General features: G+C 42.0%; 1 protein-coding gene across 1 annotated transcript in view; it reads right to left on the bottom strand.

The window, feature by feature from the left end:
- Positions 1-11,045: 11,045 nt before the first annotated feature.
- Positions 11,046-27,514, bottom strand: part of CDS2 (CDP-diacylglycerol synthase 2) — a 117,003-nt gene continuing 100,534 nt past the window's right edge. The window contains exons 11-13 of the mRNA XM_073622035.1: positions 22,098-22,217; positions 20,598-20,701; positions 11,046-19,190 (exon numbers count right to left, since the gene is read on the bottom strand). Of these exons, the coding sequence (XP_073478136.1) occupies positions 19,061-19,190; positions 20,598-20,701; positions 22,098-22,217 (354 nt within the window). The 3' untranslated portion in view covers positions 11,046-19,060. The remainder of the gene's footprint in view (positions 19,191-20,597; positions 20,702-22,097; positions 22,218-27,514) is intronic.

Genomic DNA, 27,514 nt, shown 5'->3' on the forward strand with positions numbered 1-27,514 from the left:
GTCCCAAGTGATTGAATAATGACAAAAAAAAAAAAAAAAAAAAATATTTACAAAAAGTTGTCACTAAATGATATATTGCTCACACAGGCCATGGGCCTATGTGGAATTGCACCCCAAAATATATTCAGCTACTTCTCCTGAGTACGGGGATACCACATGTGTGGGACTTTTTGGGAGCCTAGCCGCGTATGGGACCCCGAAAACCAATCACCGCCTTCAGGATTTCTAAGGGTGTAACTTTTTGATTTCACTCTTCACTGCCTATCACAGTTTCGGAGGCCATGGAATGCCCAGGTGGCACAACCCCCCCCCAAATGACCCCATTTTGGAAAGTAGACACCCCAAGCTATTTGCTGAGAGACATATTGAGTCCATGGAATATTTTATATTTTGACACAAGTTGCGGGAAAGTGACACTTTTTTTTTTTTTTTTTTTTTTTGCACAAAGTTGTCACTAAATGATATATTGCTCACACAGGCCATGGGCCTATGTGGAATTGCACCCCAAAATACATTTAGCTGCTTCTCCTGAGTATGGGGATACCACATGTGTGGGACTTTTTGGGAGCCTAGCCGCGTACGGGGCCCCGAAAACCAATCACCGCCTTCAGCGTTTTTAAGGGCGTGAATTTTTGATTTTACTCTTCACTGCCTAACACCGTTTCGGAGGCCATGGAATGCCCAGGTGGCACAAACCCCCCCCAAATGACCCCATTTTGGAAAGTAGACACCCCAAGCTATTTGCTGAGAGGCATGGTGAGTATTTTGCAGCTCTCATTTGTTTTTGAAAATGAAGAAAGACAAGAAAAAACTTTTTTTTTTTTTCTTTTTTCAAATTTCAAAACTTTGTGACAAAAAGTGAGGTCTGCAAAATACTCACTATACCTCTCAGCAAATAGCTTGGGGTGTCTACTTTCCAAAATGGGGTCATTTGGGGGGGTTTTGTGCCACCTGGGCATTCCATGGCCTCCGAAACTGTGATAGGCAGTGAAGAGTGAAATCAAAAATTCACGCCCCTTAGAAAGCCTGAAGGCGGTGCTTGGTTTTCGGGGTCCCGTACACGGCTAGGCTCCCAAAAAGTCTCACACATATGGTATCCCCGTACTCAGGAGAAGCAGCAGAATGTATTTTGGGGTGTAATTTCACATATTCCCATGGCATGTTTGAGCAATATATCATTTAGTGACAACTTTGTGCAAAAAAAAAAAAAAAAAAAAAAAAATTTGTCTCTTTCCCGCAACTTGTGTCGCAATATAAAATATTCCATGGACTCGACATGCCTCTCAGCAAATAGCTTGGGGTGTCTACTTTCCAAAATGGGGTCATTTGGGGGGGTTTTGAACTGTCCTGGCATTTTATGCACAACATTTAGAAGCTTATGTCACACATCACCCACTCTTCTAACCACTTGAAGACAAAGCCCTTTCTGACACTTATTTTTTACATGAAAAAGTTTTTTTTTTTTTGCAAGAAAATTACTTTGAACCCCCAAACATTATATATTTTTTTAAAGCAAATGCCCTACAGATTAAAATGGTGGGTGTTTCATTTTTTTTTTTCACACAGTATTTGCGCAGCGATTTTTCAAACGCATTTTTTGGGGAAAAAACACACTTTTTTAAATTTTAATGCACTAAAACACACTATATTGCCCAAATGTTTGATGAAATAAAAAAGATGATCTTAGACCGAGTACATGGATACCAAACATGACATGCTTTACAATTGCGCACAAACGTGCAGTGGCAACAAAATAAATACATTTTTAAAAGCCTTTAAAAGCCTTTACAGGTTACCACTTTAGATCTACAGAGGAGGTCTACTGCAAAAATTACTGCCCTCGATCTGACCTTCGCGGCGATACCTCACATGCATGGTGCAATTGCTGTTTACGTTTGACGACAGACCGCCGCTTGCGTTCGCCTTAGCGCAAGAGCAGGGGGCGACAGGGGTGCTTTTTTTTTTTTTTTTTTTTTTCTTTATTATTTTTTTGCTTTTTTATCTTATTTTTAAACTGTTCCTTTCATTTTTTTTTTTTTTAAATCATTTTTATTGTTATCTCGGGGAATGTAAATATCCCCTATGATAGCAATAGGTAGTGACAGGTACTCTTTTTTGAAAAAATTGGGGTCTATTAGACCCTAGATCTCTCCTCTGCCCTCAAAGCATCTGACCACACCAAGATCGGTGTGATAAAATGCTTCCCCAATTTCCCAATGGCGCTATTTACATCCGGCGAAATCTAAGTCATAAAATGCTCGTAGCTTCCGGTTTCTTAGGCCATAGAGATGTTTGGAGCCACTCTTGTCTCTGATCAGCTCTATGGTCAGCTGGCTGAATCACCGGCTGCATTCTCAGGTTCCCTGTTGAGACAGGAGAGCCAGAGAAAAACACGGAAGACGGTGGGGGGGGGGGGGGGCATTCCCTCCCACGGGTTGTAAAGGCAGTCTAGAGGCTAATTAGCCACTAGGATTGCTTTTACATGAAAGCCGACCGCTGGCTGAAAAGAATGATACCAAGATGATACCTAAACCTGCAGGCATCATTCTGGTATAACCACTCAAAGTTGTGAATGGCGTACCTGAAGACAAAAAAATGGTTAACAATAAAGCACAGTAAACAATAAAGTATAAATAATTACATACCTGAAAAACAAACATGATAAAACATAATAACAATAACAATAACAATAACAATAAAACACTGCAGAATAGAATACAGTAAAAAAAGAGCAGAACAATAGAGAGAGAGAATAGAGAGAGAGAACAATAAAACGACAACTATTTTTTTTTATTTTATATATATATTTTTTTTTTTTACACTTTTTTTGTAACTAACTTTTATAACTGTAACCGGTTCCAGGTTCGGGTCTCTCAAAATGCGATGGCATCTTGGGAGACCCTGTGAAAGTGTGCCTAGTCTGTGCAATGCTGTACCCTACGCTAATACTCAACTAGTGTATGGTAGCGTTCAAAACATTCACCAATGCAAAGACCAGGATTGTCAGGACAGAAGGGACAATAATAGCGGGTGTCACGCCTATATCCGCGTTTGCTGCAGACACAACATCTTTTTGGGGGGGGTTCGTTGGGTAGGGGTACTCGGGAGCACATAAAAATGCCTCTCATGCAGCCGACTGCATTTGGTTGGGGATGTGAATGGGGGAAGTACGGGCGCTGCAGAAGTGGTGGGTTCCCAATTAGGATTGGCGAATGCAGCAGGAAGGGCACTATGGGCACGACGGGCCTGTGTTTGTCTTTTTGGTGGCAGCGGGACACTACTTGTGCTTGTCACCTCACCAGCTTGAACTGCACTTATGGGACTCGCCACGTCACCAAGTGTTACTGCAGTGCTGGTTTGACTACGACCGGGGTGTACTAGGCCGCTGGTGCTTGCCAGTTCAATAAAAAGCTTCCAAAAAAACTGTTAGCGATCGCAGGGATCAGGCCTGACTCTGCGAACGCTGCAGTTATGCGTTTAGTGTTTTGTAAGTGACAGTGATCGATCGATACTGCACTTGGGTGGGCTGGACTGGGCCGGGCGGAGGGGCAAAACGCAGGTGCTAGCAGGTATCTGGGTTGATCCCGCTAACACTGCGTTTTTGGGAACCCTAAACTGCTGGGGACGCTAGTATAGATCTGATCTGATCGGATCAGATATTGATCCGTTCAGATACTATACCACTAAAGGAGGCGTATGCTGCGTGCGTGGGTGTTAGTGGTACTGGCGCTAACCTGACGCTGCCTGGGGCCGGTGCTTGCTAGTTCACCAAAATGCTACCAAAAAAACTGTTAGCGATCGCAGGGATCAGGCCTGACTCTGCGAACGCTGCAGTTATGCGTTTAGTGCCTTGTAAGTGTCAGTGATCGATCGATACTGCACTTGGGTGGGATGGGCTGGGCCGGGCGGAGGGGCACAACGCAGGTGCTAGCAGGTATCTGGGCTGATCCCGCTAACACTGCGTTTTTGGGAACCCTAAACTGCTGGGGACGCTAGTATAGATCTGATCGGATCAGATATTGATCCGATCAGATACTATACCACTAAGGGAGGTGTACGGTGCGTGCATGGGTGTTAGCGGTACTGGCGCTAACCTGACGCTGCCTGGTGCTTGCTTGCCAGTTCACCAAAATGCTACCAAAAAAACTGTTAGCGATCGCAGGGATCAGGCCTGACTCTGTGAACGCTGCAGTTATGCGTTTAGTGTTTTGTAAGTGACAGTGATCGATCGATACTGCACTTGGGTGGGCTGGGCGGAGGGGCAAAACGCAGGTGCTAGCGGGTATCTGGGCTGATCCCGCTAACACTGTGTTTTTGGGAACCCTAAACTGCTGGGGACGCTAGTATAGATCTGATCAGATCAGATATTGATCCGATCAGATACTATACCACTAAGGGAGGCGCATGCTGCGTGCGTGGGTGTTAGCGGTACTGGCGCTAATCTGACGCTGCCTGGGGCGACGCATATCACCGCCGGGCGATCAGGGGGCTAAACCTTTATTAGGTAATAAACGGCGGGTGCCCTGACACTATAAAAAATAAACGAACTAACCAGCGTCACCCGTAATGGTTATACAGTGATCAGTGGTGAAAGGGTTAACTAGGGGGCAATCAAGGGGTTAAAACATTTATTAGGTAGTATATGGGGGTCCCTGTCACTATAAAACGCTGACGGCGAACCTAAATATTTACCTCACTAACTAGCGTCACCAGCGACACTAATACAGCGATCAGAAAAATGATCGCTTAGCAACACTGGTGACAGGGGGTGATCAAGGGGTTAAAACTTTATTAGGGGGGGTTAGGGGGGTACCCTAGACCTAAAGGGGGGTGATACTCACTGTCCCAACACTGTAACTGTCACAAACTGACACTATGCAGTAATCAGAAAAAAAAAAAAAAAAAAAAAACCTGCTGGTGTCAGTTTGTGACAGGGGGGGGGGGGGTGATTGGGGGGGGATCGGGGGGCGATCGGGGGGGGGATCGGGGTGTTTTGTATGCCTGGCATGTTCTACTGTGTGTGTAGTGTGTTGTGCACTCACATTGATGTCTTCTCCCCTCGGCGCTGGAACGGAAAATACCGAGCCGAGGGGAGATGACATCATTTCCTTTGCTGCTGTTTAGCATACAGCAGCAAAGGAGTGTTCCCATTGGCCGGCGGCGATCGCGAGGGGGGGGCCACGAACGGATGGCCTCCCCCTCATCTCGGATCGCCGGGGAACAGAACGGGACCGCTTCGGGCACCGGGGGGGGGTCCGATCGGACCCCCCACCCGCGAGAGGCAAATCACGTACATGTACGTGATTTTGCCTGCCCGTGCCGCCTTGCCGACGTAAATCGGCGTTAGGCGGTCCTTAAGTGGTTAAAAGACTGCCGCACAAATACCATGTGACATAAAATATTGCAACAATCGCCATTTTATTCTCTAGATCAGTGGTTCTCAACTTTACTAGTGCCGTGACCCCTTGATAAAATTTCACAAGTTGTGGGGACCCCAACAGTAAAATTATTTTCGTAGCATGGGTTGTCAGCACCCAAGGCAAGACAAGTAATTTGCGCCCCTAAGCCACGGACATTTATCGCTCCCCGAGTCCCTTCCACTCGTACAGTATTAAAACCTCTTATGGTACCACTCTTTCTCTTTGTTCTCCTTTCTTTCCCTTTTACCCCCTCTTTATCCTAATTTCTTGTTTTTTCCCCATCCTTCTCTCTAGCCAACTTTCTTGTTCTTTCTCTTATTCTTTGTCTCCCTTATTCTTTGTTCCTCCTCCTCTTTTCCTCTCCCTTCCATGTATTCTCTGTTTTTATTCCCTCTCTTACTCCGTGGTGGGGGAAATGGGATGAGTGGCAGTGCTGGGGGGAGTTCTGATCACCCAACTTAGGTGCTCTTGATCAAGGTCATCTGCTGATCTGAGAACTGTAGTGGGCAACTATAATCACAGATAGTGTTACTCACTGTGTCTCTGACTTTGTGGTGTCTCATAGCAGTGACACCTATGCCAAAATCAGAAGATAGGGTCTCCTTCTGCCCCCCCCACTTCACATTCCTCTCCAGTCAGCTGACCTCTAGTCTCTGCCCCCCAGCCATCCCGTGAACTGAATGGGCAGCAGCGAAGAGGCTGAGTGGGCGGCCGCGGGCCCCAGGAACAGCCCAGCTGGACGGCCACAGGCACCAGAGACAGCCCTGCTGGGTGGCCGCAAAAAGGCTGGGAGAGCAGTGTGGGCTTCAGGAACAGCCCAGGATTTGGTGACCCCTGGCAAATCATCATTCGACCCCCAGGTTGAGAACCACTGCTCTAGATTATCTGCTAAAAAAAAAAAATATACATATGTTTGGGGGTTCTAAGTAATTTTCTAGTAAAAAAATACAGATTTTAACTTGTAAACACCAAATGTCAGAAATAGGCTTAGTCATGAAAGGGTTAAACTCGGATTTTTAACCTAAATACTGCACTCAGAGTGGCGCCGCTCTCTCTCATTGCATACAAAGTCACTTTCTGCTCTCTACAGTTGGCTGCCGACACTGACCACAACCTTTAATACAGGTCTGGTTTCAGTAGCATATGGACCTTGCCTTAGGGCACATTCTAGACCTTTCAAACCGTTTTTAGACTACAGTAGTTGCTTATTTAGCACTCCATTTTTTACTTTATTTCTTTTGCTGCAATTACAGCTGCAAGTCTTTTTGGGTATGTCATTACCAGCTTTGCACATCTAGGAGAGTGAAATGTTAGCCTATTCTTCTTTGCAAAATAGCTTAAGCTCTGTCAGATTGGATGGGGAGCATCTGTGAACAGCAATATTCAAGTCTTGCCACAGATTCTCAATTGGATTTGGGTCTGGACTTTGACTGAGCCATTCTAACACATGAATATGCTTTGATCTAAACCATTCCATTGTAGCTCTGGCTGTATGTTTAGTGTTGTTGTCCTGCTGGAAGGTGAACCTCCACCCCATTCAAGTCTTTTGCAGACTCTTATACCCCGTACACACGGCCGGATTTTCCAACGGAAAATGTGTGATAGGACCTTGTTGTCGGAATTTCCGACCGTGTGTAGGCTCCATCACACATTTTCCATTGGATTTTCTGACACACAAAGTTTGAGAGCAGGCTATAAAATTTTCCGACCACAAAATCCGTTGTCGGAATTTCCGATCGTGTGTACACAAATCAGAAGCACAAAGTGCCACGCATGCTCAGAATAAATAAAGAGATGAAAGCTATTGGCTACTGCCCCGTTTATAGTCCCGACGTACGTGTTTTACGTCACCGCGTTCAGAATGATCGGATTTTCCGACAACTTTGTGTGACCGTGTGTATGCAAGACAAGTTTGAGCCAACATCCGTCGGAAAAAAATCCTAGAATTTTGTTGTCGGAATGTCCAATCAACGTCCGACCGTGTGTACGGGGCATAACAGATTTTCTTCTAAAGATTGCCCTGCATTTGGCTCCATCCATCTTACCATCGACTGACTAGCTTTCCTGTCCCTGCTGAAGAAATGCTTTACATTTTTGGTTATAACATGACAAAATGTGAAAAAGTTCAAGGGGTATGAATACTTTTTCAAGGCACTGTCCCAGATGCACACTCTGCAAGATTGGTATTAAGCAGAATGTCTGAGTATAGTACTACTCCAGGCAGGTTGTGGACTGGCAGGTTTCTTTAAGAAAAGAGCACAATGAGACATTTGTCCCCCTAGTTCCTACCTTCATCAGGGTGTGAAAGCTGCATCCTTCATTCTGATAAAACAATTAGCATCCAGTTCCAAAAAAGATTGTCCTCCATGTTAGAAAATCTGTATGTATGTGGCAATACATGTCTTTCAACAATCAAACTTTTATTATGGTGCTTATTTTAACCACTTCAGCCCCAGAAAGTTTTACCCCTTAATAACAGTCCATTTTTTGTGATACTGCACTGCGTTATTTTAACTGACAATTGCGCGGTCGTGCGATGTCCTTTTTTTTTCCCCACAAATAGAGCTTTCTTTAGGTGGTATTTGATCACCTCTGCAGTTTTTATTTTTTGCGCTTTAAACAAAAAAAAGCAACAATTTTGAAAAAAAAAAAAGTTTTTTTTACTTTTTGCTATAAAACATATACAATAAAAAAAAAAAAATAGTAAAAAAAAACAAAACAAAATTTCTTCATCAATTTAAGCCAATATGTATTCAGCAACACATTTTTGGAAAAAAAAATCCCAATAAGCAGGACTGCGACATTGCGGTGGACAAATTGGACACCTGACACTTTTTTGGGGACCAGTGACATTACAGTGATCAGTGCTAAAAATATGCATTGTTAATATACTGACACTGGCAGGGAAGGGGTAAACATCAGGGGCGATCAAAGGGTTAAGTGTGATCCTAGCTGGTGCTTGATGTGTGAGGGATGCATGGGCGTCCACAAGTGCCCGCCCTGGAATCAGGGATCGGCGTGGTTTCCGCACGCGGACACTGGTGTCCGTAAGCTGTCCTTGCAGCAGCCTCCGCTGACATTTTTCTGAGTCTGCTGCTCTGTCTGACTCACCATCTCTCCCTTACCCCCGATGCGATGGCTCGGCTGCTTAGACGCTTGGCTCCAGTCCCTCCTGTGTAGTAGAGAGAGATGTAGATCCGGCCAGCGCTGCCCACTCAAGTGGAGTGGTGTTGGAGTCCTGCCTGCGCGTGGATTGATCTGTGGGACTGTCTGGGGGAAGAGAGAGAGAGAACTGGAGAACAGGCAGGCAGTCTGAGCCGAGGAGGAAGCAAAGAGGACTTGTGGAGTGCAGAAAAAAAATTATATAATATAAATAAATAAATATAAATCAAATATTCTTTGCAGGGGGAAAAGCTAGAGAGCCTTGTGTGTGGTGCTGCAGGAAAACCTGGGGATTCTATTCTATATACAGGTGAAAAAAAGGTGTAAGAAGACCAAGAAAAGGAGGATCTATTCTATAGGGGGACCTGCCCCAGCCTGCTCTAAAGGGCAATCTATATGGTATATGATAATGACTAAGCCCCTCCTCTTCAAGATATTGTCAAAAGGGGGCAGAGCATGGGTGACCTTAAAATGATGCCCCACCCTGTAAAAAGTTCTGTGGATGAAGAAAGAGATCTGTGTTCCTTAGCAGAAACAAAAGATCTCCATCACCGTCAGAATGGCAATCTGCCTTGTTTACATAGACAGATCGCTGTTCTGCCTCTCTGGGGAACGATTGTGGAAAGCCAGCGGACAATAGGTCCGCCGGATCTGCCGATTGTCATCCCCTCTGTCCAAGCAGAGCGCGATTGCACCTCCGGCAACAAGTGCACCACCCAGTGGCTATTGCATGAAATCACGTACAGGTAGGTGATTTCACGCAATAGAGCCAACCTGCTGCAGTATTTATGCGGTAGGCAAGTGGTTAATTAAAACGGTTGTATACCGCAGGACGTTTTATTTTTCCCTGCAAGTTAAAGTCATAATGTGCTAGAATGCATCTTCACCCGACTTGCTGATGGGTTCGCAGGCTCCAGCTCTGTGACTGGCCGGAGTCGCGATGTCGTCACTCCCACGCGGGAGCTGCCATTCACGGCACAGGACTCAGAAGGAACGGCACGGGTGGCCCTTCCTTCAGAACGCATGCACCAGTGCTGTCACTGGCTTCATGTAATGTAAATATCTTCTAAACAGTGCACGTTTAGGATATATTTACACTACCTATAGGAAAGCCTTATTATAGGTGAAAGTCAGTAGAGGAAGTTTACTTCCTCTTTAAGTACCCCTAAATGATTAAAGTGACGAGTCATTGCCATCTTTTGCCATGATCAGACCCTGTATTGTCACCCTATATCAAGTTCTTTTAAATTGACTCTGTTCACATCAGTGTTTGTAAAAAAAAAACAAAAAAAAAAAAAAACAGTGGGTGGAGGACAAGACAACCAGCCAAGATTAGAAGTGTAAAACAGAAGTGGTGGTAAGAGGTCTGGATTGAAACATTCTGCTTGCTGTGGTCTGTATCTCGTGTGCGTAAATAAAAAAAATAAAATAAAAATTATATATAACAAGTTATGCTTTTCTGTGCTAGAATCTGCAAGACTAGGAGTTTTTTTCTATATGGCGTAGCTCCATGTTTCTGCAAATCATTGGCAGAAAATGGGAAAATAAATAACAGGAGGAATTAGCTTATGGAATCTTGAATCAGGAAGGTCAATTCAAACAGATCTAATAAATATTACATACAGGCGGTGCTGCATGAGCACCTAACATTTGGCAATTTAGGGCCCGTTTATACTAGATGTGGACTGGGCAGGTTTTGGAACCCCCTGCACTCACACAGACTAGACCACTTCTAGGGCAGGTTGTAAGCTGGGGCAACCTTCAAGAAGGTCCATCAGTTTTTCTTGGTTTTTTTATACCCAAGTGGTGTTGGGCACTTCATTAATTCCGAGACATGCTGAATGCTTCTCCTTTTGATTGTGGACATCACTTAGACGGGAAGTAGAGGTCATGTTCTGACTCCAGTTGCATATTACGAACCATAAAAAAAAAAAAAGTTCATTGTACTCGTTGCCTACATACTTTACCCAGCAATAAAGGTTTGAACACCAGATAGTAGTTAAATAAGTGAGGAAGATCAAAAACTGTTCTCACACAAGGGCCCCACATGGCAGCTTTTCCTAGCACTGACCACAGCTACAGTCTAATAGATCAGTTAATCTCTAAAGGAAGTTATTAGTGTAAAAATGGTGCCCCTCACTTTCACCAAGAATGTACATATTACATATAAATCTTCTTGGCATACTTGTTGGTCTTCTGAATCCTGAAGCGTTGGAAGAAAACATGAATGATCGCTTCACTGGGAGAAGAGATTTTCAATCCATTCAATGCATTATTCAAGCAAAAAAAAGCAACCATACAGCAACGTCACTAACAGCCCATACACGTGACAATCATAAGCAGACTCTCTGCCAATAACTGTCCTTTGTATGAACACATCACATTGTTAGGGCCAGGCAAGTAAAGGCATAAAGAGCAAGCATACACAGGAGGTTCAAAATGAACACCACAGAGAGCAACACAAGCATTAAAGTCACATTTTATTTTGCAACAATGATTACAGAATACCAACCTACTATATATTTAAAATATATATATTTATTCTTTTTTTCTATTCATATTTGGTGTCCCTTTCAAATCAAGGAAATTCTACAATTTCTACAGTGTGAGTGGCATTGAATAACCCATTTCAGTGAGAGTACAATTCCCTGACATGTCAACCATTGAAATGTATCAGTATAGCAGCAAAACCACACAGTATGGTTTCCTCAAAATACTGTTATCCTTACAGGCTGATTTAAAGGGTCAGTTCACCCAAAGCTTAGATTTTAGTTTTAATTGGATGCTGTTTAAAGCTGAATCTTTCCCTCTCTTTCTGTACCTAGCTTGTTGTTTGGCTGTACTACTTCTGTGGATCAGGGTTTGTTCTGGCTGAAGCCCGCTGTTGGCTCATGTCACAGAGTCAGTCCAGGCTCTGGCAAGATTGTGACAATGGAGTCGGGATCCGCCCATATGCCTGGACCAGCACCCGGCTCGGCCTCTCAGCGAGCCACTGAAAGCATGAGCCAGCCGCTCCCACCCCCTCTACATTCCATCGCTCCAGTGAGCAGGGCGGGGGAGGAGCAGAGAGCTGCTGACTGACAGTCACCAGCTCTCTGCTCACGGAGTGATCTGCGGTGTTCGATCGCTCGGTTCTCAGTGTTAGAGGCACTGGGGGGACAGCTGCAGCATCAGACTGATGGTGCATCCACCTAGATAGGATTCTTGGAAAAAAAATTACATGTTTTATAGAAACTTGGCAATTCAGCCTATTCCCACACATAGCGAGGTCCCCATAATGCAACACAGAGGGATATTCAATAAGGATGGGGGGAACCCGTCGTAATAGTCATTGCAGGTGGGTAAAGCTTGAAACGCATTACAAAGATCTTACTCCCAGAGACATAGCAAGCTGGTGGGCGACTGAAACAAGCATCTCCTAAAAACTAAAATACAGAATGGTTTTGTGGACTGACCATTTAAATTCACAGTAATAACATTAAAAAAAAAAATATCAAGATCATGGTACAGTAACATAGCAGTTTCACAATGAACATTAGAATGATAGAAGAGATTAAATAAATGACTGGAGGTGATGGACAAAAATGCATACGATATGTATAGACAGAGTCAGCCACATTAACTGGCACAGGAAAGTTTTTAGGGGAACCAGGAGCTACACTGACCCTAGTAACACCACACTGTGACTTATCTCCTAGCAATATCAAAAGGGCACATGGAATGTTAACAAAGCTTCACAGTAACCTGTCATTTATAACCTAATATATTGCAGAACCGACACATTAAAAAAATGCCTACCTGAATTTCAGGACCAGGAGGGATAACTCAACGAGGCCTCCTGCCCACCAAATGAACACCAGCAGTGACAAACACAAATTGGCCTGTCACAAAGGTGATGTCAGCTGACTAATAAGAATCAGCAGTTCTGCACAGATAAGGTAATTATGGAGAACATAAATAACATGGTGCTGGCCTGCCTTTGCTTCAATTAAAAGGGAAAGATAAGTTCTAATTCTTCAAGCATATAAACTTTATTTTAACCACCAGCTATATATAAAACACAAATTACAGTGCTGCAAAAAAAAAAAAAAAAAATAATAAAAGACCAAATATATGGATGTACAGTACTCCGTATGAGCTGCATAAGGCAATACAACAGTAGCGGGTCCATGAAAATTTAAATTGGTCAAGAACAGAATTTGTTGTAACAAAGAGACCAGGAAGATCTACTGTACAAATGTCAAGGCTTTGGGCTAATACATGTACACATGTATGTCAGACATTGCAATATATAATCCAAATGTTGCAAGAAAGGTTCAGGCTAAGCCATTTGATCGATATGATGTTCTCTCTTCCTGGACAGTTCTCCGGGAAAGCAATCTCAGTGTGGGCTTCCCTGCATTAGTGGTTGGAGCATACCCTTAGAATGAAACATATAGCTCAGCTCTATTGCTAGTCACTTTATATAGATTAATATTCTGAGTGTTGTGGCATTATATATAATCTACAAATTTCTGGTCTATGACTGTTTAGTACAACACTCAAACTTGACCATATGCATGGGAGTATACAACATCCAGTGATTTGTGGCTTGCTGCAAGTGGTGGTAGCGTTATCAGACAGATTACCGGCTTTTCTAAGCAAATGACCACAAGCTGGTGACTGTTATTAATATTATTATACAGGAATTATATAGTGCCAACAGTTGTATAGAGGTAAGGAGGACAGTACAGCTACAGAACAAAAATTCAAGACAACAGAGTTGATCAATTTTAAAACCATTTGCAGAGATAATTCAGTTTATAGCTACCAGATTACCCCTCTCTTACTGAGGCACATTACAACTGAGCATCCTGGTGCATAAAGAAAAATGTAAACCAATGTATGTGGCCAACTCCTAATTTTAAATGTTAAACTTCCTTCCAATATATTCTGAGAAGACACTGATTTATTAATGCTGTCACCCAAGGTTCACACAACTTTCACCCAAAATTTACATAAAACGTATGAATCCTCTGTGAAAATTATGACTATTGGGTAAAAGACCCAAAATATTTTTTTCCTATGAATTAGGTCTAACATATGGAGGACTTTAATTTTATTTACTGTTGCACGTTACTTGGCACCTTTGCCTATGTTCCTTCAGGCACACATGGAAACAGGGAAAAAAAAAAAAAGTAAATGTCCAATTCTGGCCAAATCGTGACCATAGCCCTTTACTCCTAAAACCCAGGACAATCTGTAGTATCAATCCATGCATTGTAATAGCCCCCAAAACTTTAAAATTTAGTTTATGACTTATGAGAAGTAACAGCAAAAAATATTTATTTGTAAAGCATGTACGCTCTGACATCTGCAAATAGCTTGTAACAAAGCTCCAGTAAACAGCACAATTTGTAAACATAATTAAATATGATGATGTCAGACACACAATAATACAATTATTTAATGTAAGCATAGTATGTTATACGTGAGCCATTCCAGATAATAATAAAAAGGTCTGCCACTGCATTAGCTGATGGGCCGATGGGCCAATGGCCCGGAATAATTTAGTACATTTCATACGCACTTACTTATTTTGAGTCAGTAGCACACCAAGTAGTGAAAGAAGGACCAGCATGATGGCTCTGGAGCCTGCACCTTTAAAAACAGGTTAGCAATGGCACTTTCCATTTTGTTATCCTAACAAATTCACTCAAGTTTCGAGTATTTTCTGTCCAACAATGGCATTAGGCAATTGCAAATTTTACAGCTCAGATCCTCCAGATTGTGCTGCTCCTTGTAGCATCAAACATATTTTGCTCCACCCACAGACAGGCAAAATACCTTAGGAAAGATGGCAGACAATGAGAAGGCTTCCATTACTGACCCAAGGACAGAACTAGAAGACCAGTTTTAGCTTTTGCTGAGGAAGGTGTTAATGCTATTTTCTATAGGAAAACCGTGTGATCCTAAATCTATTCCTAAAATCTTACAAGTTGAAAAATCCCTGCTTAGCATCTCGAAGCAAAGCATTTTTGCATTTTGGAGAGTCTGAGTTGTCATAGTGCTTGTAGGGCTTGCTCACAGTGGGTTCATTTTTGTGCACACCTCCACACATGTACAGTGTGAACAGGGCACATAGAAAACAAAACCTACATACATTCATGGTGGCGTGCAGAAAAACACAGCTCTACAAACACGATGTGAACAAGCCCGTATAGATTAGTCTGTGCATAGGGGGCTTTTGAGAACATTGATGTTTTTATGTAGAGAAGGTGTCTCCTGTTATGCAAGCTTTTTCGCACACACAATGATGTGTAGGACACCAGGACTCTTTGATTTTGGTATATCTGCTTGCTCATCACAGTATTAAAGTGATCCACCACATTTCTAATCTGTGATTTTTATACAGAAGAGGAGATAATGGTATCCACAACCAGAGACTTTCCAAAAAGCAAAAACATTTCCAAGTGAAATATTAAGTGCTTCTGATGGTAGCTTGAATCCATTATTATCAACAAGTAGTTAAACTTTGCCCACTTAGGGATTAGGTCTGCAGAACCCAGTGCCCATCATTCATTATGGAATAAATTAATAAATAGAATACTATCATTACAGGTATTTAAAGCATACATTGCAGTATTTTTCTTTATAGCCGTCCTCTGAAGCCAAACTATAGGCAAATGAAAATTATCGCTTGCATTGAGGCAAGGGTTCCCTCACTTCAAGGGTTCCCTATTCATTTTAGTCTAAGGGAACAATAAAAGGAAAAATACCTAGGTGATTCTCTGCTCTTACCCACAGCTAGACTGGTCCCTGCAGCCTTAGAGCCCCTGTGATCTTCTAGGGTCCCGATACCATCAAGACCAGGGCAGAGCCCACAATCCTGCTCTAGACATGTGGATGCTGTGGGACAGTCCACCACCACCAGATTGTGGGGGAGCGATGTCTGCCGAGAGAGCAGGGAATCAGATAATTAAAAGGTTTTTTCCTCTCCCCTGGACAAGATGAGCTATTAACCCCATGCAGTGTGGGCGCTGCCTGGAGTTGGGCTTTACCATATATGTAAGAGGCACTTTAAAACTTTATTTAAAATTGGTAGCCATCCTCTGCTTAAATTAAGTGCATTGCTTTGGTCTAATAATTAATCCTAACTGCATGCCAGCTAGTAAATTCACTAATCCACCAAAAAAACAAAAACAAACAATGGATGCAGTAAATGACTATACTACATATGTTGCTGAATATCTCCAGTGCTCACTAGTAGAGCACCTGTGTGCAACACTTGCTGCAGTGGCAATCTTGTGTATATGGCTACCAATAGTGACGACTTCCTGGCGGGTTCGATCCGAACACGCCGAACCCATTCTTAGTCACCAAGTGAAAAAAAAAAAGTCTCTCAGTAGGCCAGAGACCTCCCAGGTAGAAACCAGTTCAGATGTGTTATTTATTACAATGAAATAGGCCATATGCCTTTACAGCCTGGAGCCTATGGTACATCTGTGGTCATCTACATTTTTGCATTTCAGGAGAATTTAATAAAAAGTTATTTAATTAAAAATATCTCTTAGCTGCAAATACTGTATATAATTTAGGGAGCAGTAAACTATACACAGGTAAAATAGTAGCAAACAATATTCAGAAACCGTTCTATAAAAGCACCCAATCCTGTACATATTTGACCTTATATTCAATGTCTGCAGCCTGTTCTGCAAGAACCATTTTAGGCATACCAGGGGGTGATGACAGTAACTTCTCTATGGCATTAATAAACAGGAAGGCAGCAATGTGTAAGAAATATAACTTGCACAATGCCATTGTTAACTTAAGTGCATAACCTGCAGAAAAAATAGTCAGCCAGTGTTATTGTGTGGTTTGGATTGGCTGGCCCTTCCAAAGAAAACTACATTTTAATATGAAAAAAATTTCACATTTTATACACTTAAATCATGAACAATGACTGGTTGGGTGACTGCAGGATCCAACAACTCATCTGCAGGGCTGCAGTCAACCATATACATTCACAAAACAATGGCAAAATTAGTCTAAATGGGTTTACACTTCTTTAAAAAAAAAATTAGGAGAAATTACAAAAGGGAACAAGTTTAAGGTACAAAAGATAAATAAAAACACATTTTTTTCTTTTACAAATAAGAGGAGAGAGATAAATGACCAACTATGGGGATGTGAAAACAAGTGAATGAAGGAGGACTCTGTACACTGTGTACATGTTGCTGTATATGATGTGCTTGCCGATTACATATAGTCATTCTAATGAACCATTGTAAGTATGCATATGCCATGCCGGTGAGACCACTGTAAAAGTGGATCGCCCCCCCATCATCTGGGTCATGTGCCAAGTGGCTGCATTCACAGAAAACCTTGCATTTTTCTCTCAATGAATGCAAAGCATTCCCTGATTGGATGAGGTGGAGGGGGGCAGTGACCTCAATCTCCACCCAATCCAATCAGGGAACACTTTGCATTCATTGAGAAAAATCCAAAGTATTCTGTAAATGGTTCCTATGCTGAGCAAGCGACCCCCCTGTATTCACTATGCAGCAAGTTAGCACGGGACCCAGAAGACAGTGGTGAACCCTGTAGTAGCAGTGACTACTACAGTGATACTCCACTTAAAGGAGCAAGTCCCTACAGTTATGGCATATGCATACTTACATTGGTTCAAGCTGAACCAATCCAATTATGGCAACTATACCAAACAAAGTTAGAGGATAATTTTAGATCCCTTAAAAAAAAAAAAAAAGTAAAAAAATTGCTACATTGCCCAGTCCTTCACAGCAAAGCATTAACAATAATAAAATAATTTAAATCTGATATAACACTTATTGTATATAACATGATGCAGACACTAAAATGTGAAAACAGTTATGGTCATAACTTAGGATCTATGCATGTCATTTGTGTTGGACAAATAAAAGGCTAGTAAAAAATTGAGTACGTAAACATGCCTTAACCGTAACGCATATAGAGAGATATTTCTGAAAGTGGAGACATGGAAAGAGATTTTCCACTACATTGAACATGTGTGACCTAACTAGTGCCAATCCTAGAAAACTACCACTATATTCCTATTCCTGGAGGTCCTGTGGGCCTCTAGGTTTTGTGCACTGCAATCTCCTTACGTCTATTGTCACTTCGGAACACGTACACCATAGTAAATATATGTTAAATAAAGCTGGCTGTGTACCTGCCGAAAGACTAATGTGCAACCCAAAAACTCATCTAAGGTAAAGTCTAAGGAACATAACACAAGTTTAGCTGTACAGTATATATGGATTAATTCTTAAGGCCTTTCAGGCTTATATCAGGATGCCATGGATATAATTTTCATGAAAAACGTATGTTGCAAAGGTAATGTCCTTGCACATGGGGCCATCTCGTGTACCTAGGAGTACCAGGTGCAGTGTCTAGCCCTGCTACTGATACCCTGTCAAAGTCTATGGCAGGCTGCAGCTGCACAGGGCTTAACACTGTACCAAGTGTTACCAACGTTTAGGGCCCTGTGCGCTTAGGTACAAAGTTACGGAATGCAGGAGACCTTGGTTCTGGAACTTCGCCCCCAAGTGCACAGATCCCTAAACGCCGGTACCACTCGGTACAGCAACCACGGACTTTGACAGGCTTCCTGCAGCTGGGCTGGATGCTGCATCTGTCCCTTCCGGACACACTAAAGCCCCAGGAGGGAGGCACCACAGCTGGGATGGCCCTGTGTGCAATGGGCCTAAATGTACATGGCTGCTTTGACTGTACCCCATGTCTGCTGTCTTCAGTTACACACCTACATTAATGAACCTATGAAGGGTTCAATCAATCGTAAATGCTGCCTACCCTTACAGGGAACTAAATCCAGCAAAGTACAATGTGGGTAATATTAGGGTGTTGAGCCACCCTGCCAATGATATATTTGCTGTGTTGTATTGAACGACATTAGATTATTGATGTTTCGATATATACTGACATCTAGTGGTAGAAAACCTCATAACCAGTTTCTATGTTGCACCACTTACCCTCCAAATTAAAAAACGGAGCAGAATAAAAATGTGGCCCAGTATACCACACCATACCCACCATCTAACACTGAAATTTACAGACCTAAATAATTCTGTGAAATGATATGCTTAATAAAAATGCAAGAATGGCTCATTAAATGGTCTGAATATGGCATAAAGAAATACCTTATACACTTTCAGAAATGTCCCTCACTCCATAGTGTATGTGTGTGGGAGGCTGGAATGCAGTGCACCCCATAGTTACCACCTCTATAAATATGGCCATCAGGCTCTGTCTTCAGAAAATATATGTAAACACAAGGCTTGTGGGGGAAAAAAAAAAACACAGAAAAACGACCTCTGGAAACATCTCCAGCAGCAAAGGGGTTAATGAGTCCTCTCCAAGAAGGGCTGGAACGGTGTAACTGTACAGTGAACCCACATGCGCCGGGTGGAGGTGCCGTCCAGATATGATGTACAGCTGCTTTAAACACCCTCGCCATTTCCCAGCATCCCCCTCTCTGTTAGGTGTGATTTCAGTGTGTTGAAAATGTGAATTTGTTGGTCAGGACGCAATGTTAAAAACTGCTGAATTAGTTTGCTTGGGTTGGGCCCCCTGTTAAAAAAAAAAAAAAAAAAATATTATAATGCACTGAAATTAAAAGGAAAGGTGCTCAAAGCAGACATTTTTAAAAAATCTTTATTAAAAGAGTCATAAATACAGATTATATCTATTGGACACAGCGGATCACGGTGCTCGGCTGCTGTGACTGGCTGGGGTATCATGTGATCACCATGACCAATCATAGTGATCACATGATAACAAAGTAGAAAAACTGTCATGAATGAATTTCCAATCACAAAAGAAAATATTTTATTTTTCAAAAATGTTGGTCTTTTTCCATTTATATCGCAAAAAAACAAAACAAAAAAAACCAAAAAACAAACACCCAGTGGTGATCAATTACCAGCAAAAAAAAGCTTTGTGTGAAAAAAAAAATTATACAAATTTCATTTGTGTACAGTGCTGCATGACCATACATTTGCCAGTTAACGTAGCGCAGTTAAAATGGCAAAAAAATGCCAGGTCATGAAGGGGGTAAAACACAGCTTCTAGAGTTCAGAACTTCTTTAAATTGCAGTCAAAAGAAAAAAAAAATCAAACAAAATCCAAAGTAGCGTAATGTCAATGGATTCAAACAGACAAAACTGTGTGCAGAAACTGTTAAAAAAATAAAATAAAACTACCGTATATACTCGAGTATAAGTCGAGTTTTTCAGCACATTTTTTTGTGCTGAAAGTGCCCCCTCGACTTATACTCGAGTCAAGCACTTTTCTGCAGCAAAAAATTTCATTTTCCGAACCGACTTTGGGGCCCCGTATCTCAGGGCCACTTGGTGCTAGGAACCCCAGATGGGGTTCCTAGCACCAAGTGACCCCGAGATACGGGGCCCCAAAATCGGTTCGGTAAATGTCATTCTCTGCTGCAGAAAAGTGCTTGACATTTTCTGAACCGATTTTTGGGGCCCTGTATCTCGGGGCCACTTGGTGCTAGAAACCCCAGCTTTGGAAATTTTATGGTGCTAGTTCCACTGGGTTTGCACACCAAATTTGGGGTTCCTAGCACTAAGTATTCCCAATATATGGGCCCCCAAAGTCGGTCAACTGTCCATCTGCAGCAATGTTATTTCGGGACCATTTGGGTTCAGAAACCCCAAATTTTGGCTGCAGCTAGGGGGCATCTAGGAACCCTTAACTACCGAGTTTGGAGTTCGGGGGACCTATGGCTGCAAATGGGCACAGTGAGGCATGCAAATGGGCACAGTGAGGCTGCAAATGGGCACGGTTGACCCTCTTTTCCACTTACAGTAGCTGTGCATTTCTCACCCTCATCTTATACTCGGGTCAATAAGTTTTTCCCAGTTTTTTGTGGTAAATTAGGGCCTCGACTTATACTCGGATCGACTTATACTCGAGTATACACGGTACCCTTTAAAAGCTTTGCTTCCATTCATTACTCACCTGATAAAGCTGGCAATGTACACATTCACAAACGTAGCCATCAAGTATTGACAGTCAAATCTGTCCATGATACCGCCATGGCCTGGAATGGTGTTTGCAAAATCCTAACGTAAAAAGAAAACATATGAACCCAAAGGAGCACAAATGTTAGGTGTCACCAGCTAATTTTCTGGCAATAGGAGGCTGCAGAAAGCCTACAATGAATGCAAACATACAGAAAATTGTATAGAAATGTTTATGACATGTAACTTGTTGGTTTTTAGCTGAGAAGGCTTATAGGTTTTCCAGGCTGTTGATCAAATATACTAAAAAAAAAAAGGATGCATTTCTCTAGTCCCAGTTTATGTATATGCATACTAACTTTTGGGCTCCTATTCAATCAATAATGAACCCTGATCAAGATGAGAGCTTTTCATTGCGATTCAGTGTCTACGCACCCATCTCTGGAAGTGCAAGCTGCTCACATCTCCAGTTTTTTTTTGCCAAGACCATAGGCAATACCCCAGAAATTAGATAAAGTGCATCTATGGTCAACATATAAAGTCAGAAATGCAATATAACATGTGCATTAGATCTAAAATAACCCTGCTATTTTTCACTTACCCCAAATTGTATCCAAAACATAGGATTCTGAAGTTAAAGCGGAACTAAACCCTATCATTTTCAGCCATGGAAGCTGCCATCTTGGCTTCTGTTTGATTTTTCAACTACCACCATGCTGCACATGTGATCGGTTATGACGCCAGCCATTTGATGGTTTCATAATTTGGTTGAGAATACAACAAACTGTGACAGTTACATTCCCAGCATGTTCCGGCAATATAACTGGTTTTTGAAAACTGTTAAATCGCTAAGTTTTTAGTCCCACTTAAAGTCTGTTATGGGTGAACATCTCTGTTGGATTGGTGACAATACTCAGCCATGGCCTTCTGAGTCACCCATCTAGACACTAAACTGGCAAGAGGACTTGCTAATGCAAGGCGATTCAGCATGGTCACCATGGGCTAGCCTGCATTCAAGCAGCTCAAAGTCAAGTCTGATTAAATCCATCCCTTTAAATTGGCTGGAACACTAGGAACAGCTGAGCAGTCATTCCCTAAAACACACCTCCTTCACAAAACACTGCCCACCAGAGCCGTTTGGAGACACAGTGTTGGAAGCAGCTTTAGCGTCACAGGTAGGTGACATATGTAGGTTCTATTCCAGCCTTTCCACCTACAGTTTGAGAAGATGCTGCTCCAAAGGTCTATGAAAGCCAGAATAAAACAAACATTTAAAGAAAGGTATTTTCCTCAAATTTTCCTGAAATGCTCTATTAGGCCAGTTCACACAAAAGGAGGCAATGACGTGACATGTGAGTATTTCATGGGAATAACCCAACCCCATAGCTTTAGGGGAACTGACCATTGGGCAATAACATTTTTGGCAAACTGGGGAGAACTCAGCATATTCACCACAAAAATTAGTACAACTAGAATCTTTAAAAATAATGATAATCACTTTGATCTTGAACGCTCTCTTGAATCCACTGGCGAAGAATCCTCCAAAAGGCCCAATGAGTGAGGCAAATGTAGAAAGAGCGATGCTATGGATTTGGAAAGGATACATCCAGACAGTTTTCTGCAGAAGAGAGAAAATATATATATAAAAATCCTGAGACATCCCATATTGAACACCAATAAGTGCCTTCATAACCTTTTTTCGTTTGGAATATCATATTCAGTGATACTTTGGTCATACTTTGGGGATCACCGTGTTATGGAAATTGTGACCTGTTCAAAAAATTATTGTGTGTGTGCAGCCACCTACAGCAAATTTATAACCAAGAATGCGACCTAATAACTATAGTTAATGGAGAATGACAAAATAAACTACAAGTACCATCTTCCACTGCCACAGAGGGACTTGTAGTTCAAAATAGAACACAAGTGCTGTGATCATCACCACACTCACAGTTCATTGACACTTTCTCCAGCTCTCCAACTAAAAGTCCGTACCCTCAGTTTGGACAGAGTTGAATGAAGTCTGCAGGAGCCAGGCAGTTGAAATGCTCTGCAAGCTCATTTGCACAAAAATAATAAGTGCACTTTTTTTTCTGCAATTATATGTGCATTTATTATATTTTTGCAAAAAGTGACTTAGCTTTAAAAGTTCTTATGCCTTTTTTAGCACTAGGATTTAGCTTTTAATTACAAATACAAAATTGCCTAAAACTGGCTTGACCTCTCACCTATCCCTTATCTGACCAACTATACTAGTAATTCAAATAAATTACCTCTTAACTTTTTTTACGCCCTTAGGATGTACCGGTACATCCTCAGGTGGAAGTGGTTATACTGGGAGCTTCAGCCATGATCCCAGTATCCTGGCCACAGAGGCGCCTGATCACTTCTACAGTGTGCTGAAGGCCACCTCCCCAACCTACCGCTAGCAGCAGATGAGTCACTGGTTGTTAAGGATGCGGCAGGTGCCAGCTCCTTAACAACCAGCTAATAATTGAATATATTTGTTAAATAGCATGTGGCTAGACCACAACTTCGTAATGGATGTATTTGTTTATCTTTTTGTTTTTGAGTTTTGTAAATTGACTTTTAGGCAGATCCATGCCGTATTTACTGAGCATTTCTTATTTTTGTGGTCAATACCGCATAACCCTGAAGTGAATTGATATCTTAATTACTGCATGAGATATCTGGATTTATTACCCAAATATCGCATGCAATATCCTTTAGTGAACTGAGCCCACTGTGTTTATCCATTGTTGTGACTTAAAATGAAGAAGATCAGGTCACATTTTCTGGCAAATTACTGCAGAAAACAAGTTGACGCCAATGGGTTCACATATTTTTCTTGCCACTGTATGTGAGAAATGTCAGAATTGGCCTGGTGTTGAAGTGGTTAATCTCTATCCTAACATTTGAAAGGATAACTCGAGTTTGGGGGAAACAAAATAGATAATTGCTATGCAAATCTTTGTGTAATGTTGTTAGTAAAATCATGTTTCCATTTTTAAGCTGCAGCCAGCAATGATTTTTCATAAATGGCAAAAAAAAAAAAAAAAAAAAAAAAATCAATTATGTGACCTTGCAATATGCCAAACTGGAGGCGTTCTGTACACTGCATCTGAGCAGAGAACTCTCAAATATTGATCCTTGTTTATGCAATTGCTCTTCTACCTCTCTCAGAAGTTTGCACAATGCAAAAAGAAAAAACTAGAGCTATCGCCTAAAATGGAAATTTAATTTTTGTTGTGATATTTTGAGATTTTACAGTGAAAGAGATCTGGGGAAAAAAAAAAAAAAAAAGACACATCCAGTTCAACCAACAAAGAAAAACAAAAAAACAAAAAAAAACAAACACACACAAAAATAGAAAACCTCCATTTACTGTATACAATCCTGTACCCACAGTTGATCCAGAGGAAGGCAAATAACCCCAATAAAGCATGATCCAATTTGCTCCAGCGGGGGGAAAGAAATCCCTTCCTGAGCCCCCAACAGGCAGTTGGATATTCCCTGGATCAATTTTACCTATAAATATTAGTATACAGTTATAGCAAGTGCATTTAGGAGAAAATCCAAACCTTTTTTTAAAAGCAAAAGAATCTACTGAGCTGGTGCTCATTTTATTACCAATCAGATTGCTCAGGTGATGACAATGAAAACACTCTCCCACTTCTCCAGTCATTTCAAGAAAAGCAAAAAGCAACTTCTTTCAGACATTGTAAGTTTTCCAAAACTCTTGCAATGTATCCAGGTCACCTGGAAGGTGTTTTTATCTACAAACCTGGAGTTTCATCCTAACTAAACCATTAAAATCAACCATTAGAGTAGGTTCACAAATGTGCCGGTCGTGCATGCGCAGCATGGTGCTGTGTTTTCCAATATGCATAAATATGCATGTGTTCCAGACCCACCTATGTGAACCTAGGCTTAACCTGAATCCTAAACATATATAAAAATACACCTTATTAGGCATATGACAGGAATAAACTGACGCATTCTACAAGACTACCACTAGATGTCACTGTTTGAAGATAAATTGCCTGCCTTTAGTATTATCTACTTCCAGAATACTAGAATGTATACAGAAAAAAAAAAAATTTCAAAGACGATGTTAACTAAACATTCCATGAACATGGTAGTATAAGTCATATGACACAACTCAGTTTGTGAGTTTGAATGGTTTAACCCTTTTGCGGGTGTGGGGAGCCTGCCATTTCGTACAACTGATAAACCAAAATGTTTTCCACATCCATACATCTGTTAAAAATCACATAAAGGATTAAAAAAACTCACTAAATCCTATGTTTTCTGAAAGCACAACATTGATAACTCTGGCATGGAGTTAAATTTTTTTTTTAAAATCAGCATGCGCAATTAAAGTAGAACTAAAAGCAAAACATTATAACTTGTCACGTTTATTCTATCCATGTGTCCCCTTGAGGAGTTTTTCCTTCACTTCCTGCTGCATGACCAAAATAGAAAATCCCTCCAAAGTGAGGAAATGCCTGGTTGTCACCAGAGTCACCAAAACTATTGTTCCCATTGGAAAATTTCCCCTCTATTCCTGTTCTGGAGACAACCCAAAATGTGTGTTTTTCTTTTAGTTTCGGTGATAATGGAAAACACGACAAATAGAGAGGATGAATCTCCCTGATGGGGACTCCAACAGCAATAAGAATCTAACAGGGTTTTTAATCCCTGTCTATTTTTTTCAAAACTAAAAAAAGAAAAAACGTTGAATCTTAAAGGATAACTAAACCTTTGTTTGCAAAAAAAATCCTCCTCTTTTGGGGTCCCTCAACGGCGCTCTTCCTCTTCTTGAGTGCCCTGTTGGAGAAGCACTCTCCCACGGGGCACTTGTGTGGGCGCGCTCCCGTGTCCTGCTGCATCTATTGACACAGACAGCAAGACTCGGCCCCACCCCCCACGTCATTGGATTTGATTGACAGCAGCGGGAGCCAATGGCTGCGCTGCTATCAATCTATCAAATCAGGGCACGAGACACCCGCTGGAGCTGGTGAGCTCTTTCTCGGCGCTGGAAAGACCGCTCTCAGGTGAGTAAAAGGGGGGTCGGGGGGGGGGGGGGGTCTGGGGGGCTGCTGCACTACAGAAGGTTCTTCACCTTACTGCATACAATGCAGTAAGGTGAAAAACCGCAAGGGTTTACAACACCTTTAAGTTATACTTAAAAAAAATTAAAAAGTTTTGTTACATACACTTTAAGCTTAGTTTTGGATAGAATTTGGAAAGGTTAGAATGGCTGTCAGGTTTTCATTGTTGTCTATGTATGTGACCATTGCTGCCAGTACATGAAAATTATTGAAAACCTAAAATGTTTGAGTTGTCAGATGAACAGGAGGTGAAGAGAAATCTGCCAAAGGGGAAACATGTTAGAGTTACAACTAAGAATGGATATCTCCTACTATAAATTTCCTGCATTAAGGTAAAATATGTCCCATTAATTGTATCGCCCCCTCACCCCCCTTTATACTTACCCAAGTCCTATCTTGATACAGCGCTGTGTCTGTCTGCAGCGACACTAGTCTCTCCCTCTCCTCACAGGCTCAGAGAGAGCAGCAGACACTGACTCGATGCTGAACTGTGGATGGCAGGGAGATGAGAGATGCCTTCGGTCCGCAGAGGTGGTAAAGTCAAGCATGGAGAGCTCTCCAGATGATAGACCAGCCACTCACTACATGCTGAGGATGATCAGGAGCTGCAGAGAACACGCTCTGTAAAGCCACGGGCGCACTGGAGGAAACTCCTTGATAAAAGGAGGCCACACTCCCAAAAAACCTCATCGTCTAACCCATCATGCACCACTTCCTGCAGTTGCTTCCAGTGCCCCAGTAACTTTACAGAGTGGCCCGGTTTTTCTCATAGCCGTGCGTGCGCTCTGCAGGTCCTGATCATCTTCAGCATGCAGAGAGCAGCTGCTCTAAAATCCAGAGCACTCTCCAGGCTGAGCTTTACCACTTCTCAAATCCAAAAGGGATCTTTCACCTCCACGCCATCCACAGTGCAGCACTGCCAACTGGGGACAGGGCCGTGCCTTTGTGATACGTTCATGTGCCTTCTACAAGCTGTGACTTTGTAAGTGCAATATTGTGTTTGCGGTGTTTTATTAAAGGGTTAACCATACTATGGGCTGTGCGCTCTCCCTCTTGTTCTTTTTATTTTCACAGTGCCTGTTCCCGTGGGTAGTTAGCTCCACTGACCGGGAGTTAGGCCTATTTGCTTAACTGCTGTAGCTGGAATTTATTCAAAGCTTGGATGCAAATCAGCACAATCCTTGATATATTTATAGTTTATTTCAACATTGACAATGGTCATTAAAAAAAAAGCAAACAAAAACAGGGCGGCACAGTGGTGTAGTGGGTAGCACTCTCGCCTAGCAGTAAGAAGGGTCGCTGGTTCGAATCCCAACCACGACACTACCTGCCTGGAGTTTGCATGTTCTCCCTGTGTCTGCGTGGGTTTCCTCCGGGTACTCCGGTTTCCTCCCACACTCCAAAGACATGCTGGTAGGTTAATTGGATCCTGTCTAAATTGTCCCTAGTATGTATGAATGTGAGTTAGGGACCTTAGATTGTAAGCTCCTTGAGGGTGTAGGGACTGATGTGAATGTATAATGTATATGTAAAGCGCTGCGCAAATTGATGGCGCTATATAAGTACCTGAAATAAATAAAAAATAAATAAAATGAGCCAAGTACCCATGTCCCATCCAAGATGGTGTTAAACAGTACCTTTATCCTACAATCGTTTTTGTTTCCCGTAGTCATTTCTCAATTAGTAATCCCTCCTAATAAGACGAAGACTCGCTGTTATATGCTGCCCTCTATTTTAAAGCATTGTCTTTTTGTTTCTAATTATTAGACACTCTTTAATGAGTGATCGGTATCACTAGACT

This window comes from Aquarana catesbeiana, linkage group LG03 (genome assembly GCF_042186555.1).
Source record: "Aquarana catesbeiana isolate 2022-GZ linkage group LG03, ASM4218655v1, whole genome shotgun sequence".
Taxonomy (NCBI): domain Eukaryota; kingdom Metazoa; phylum Chordata; class Amphibia; order Anura; family Ranidae; genus Aquarana; species Aquarana catesbeiana.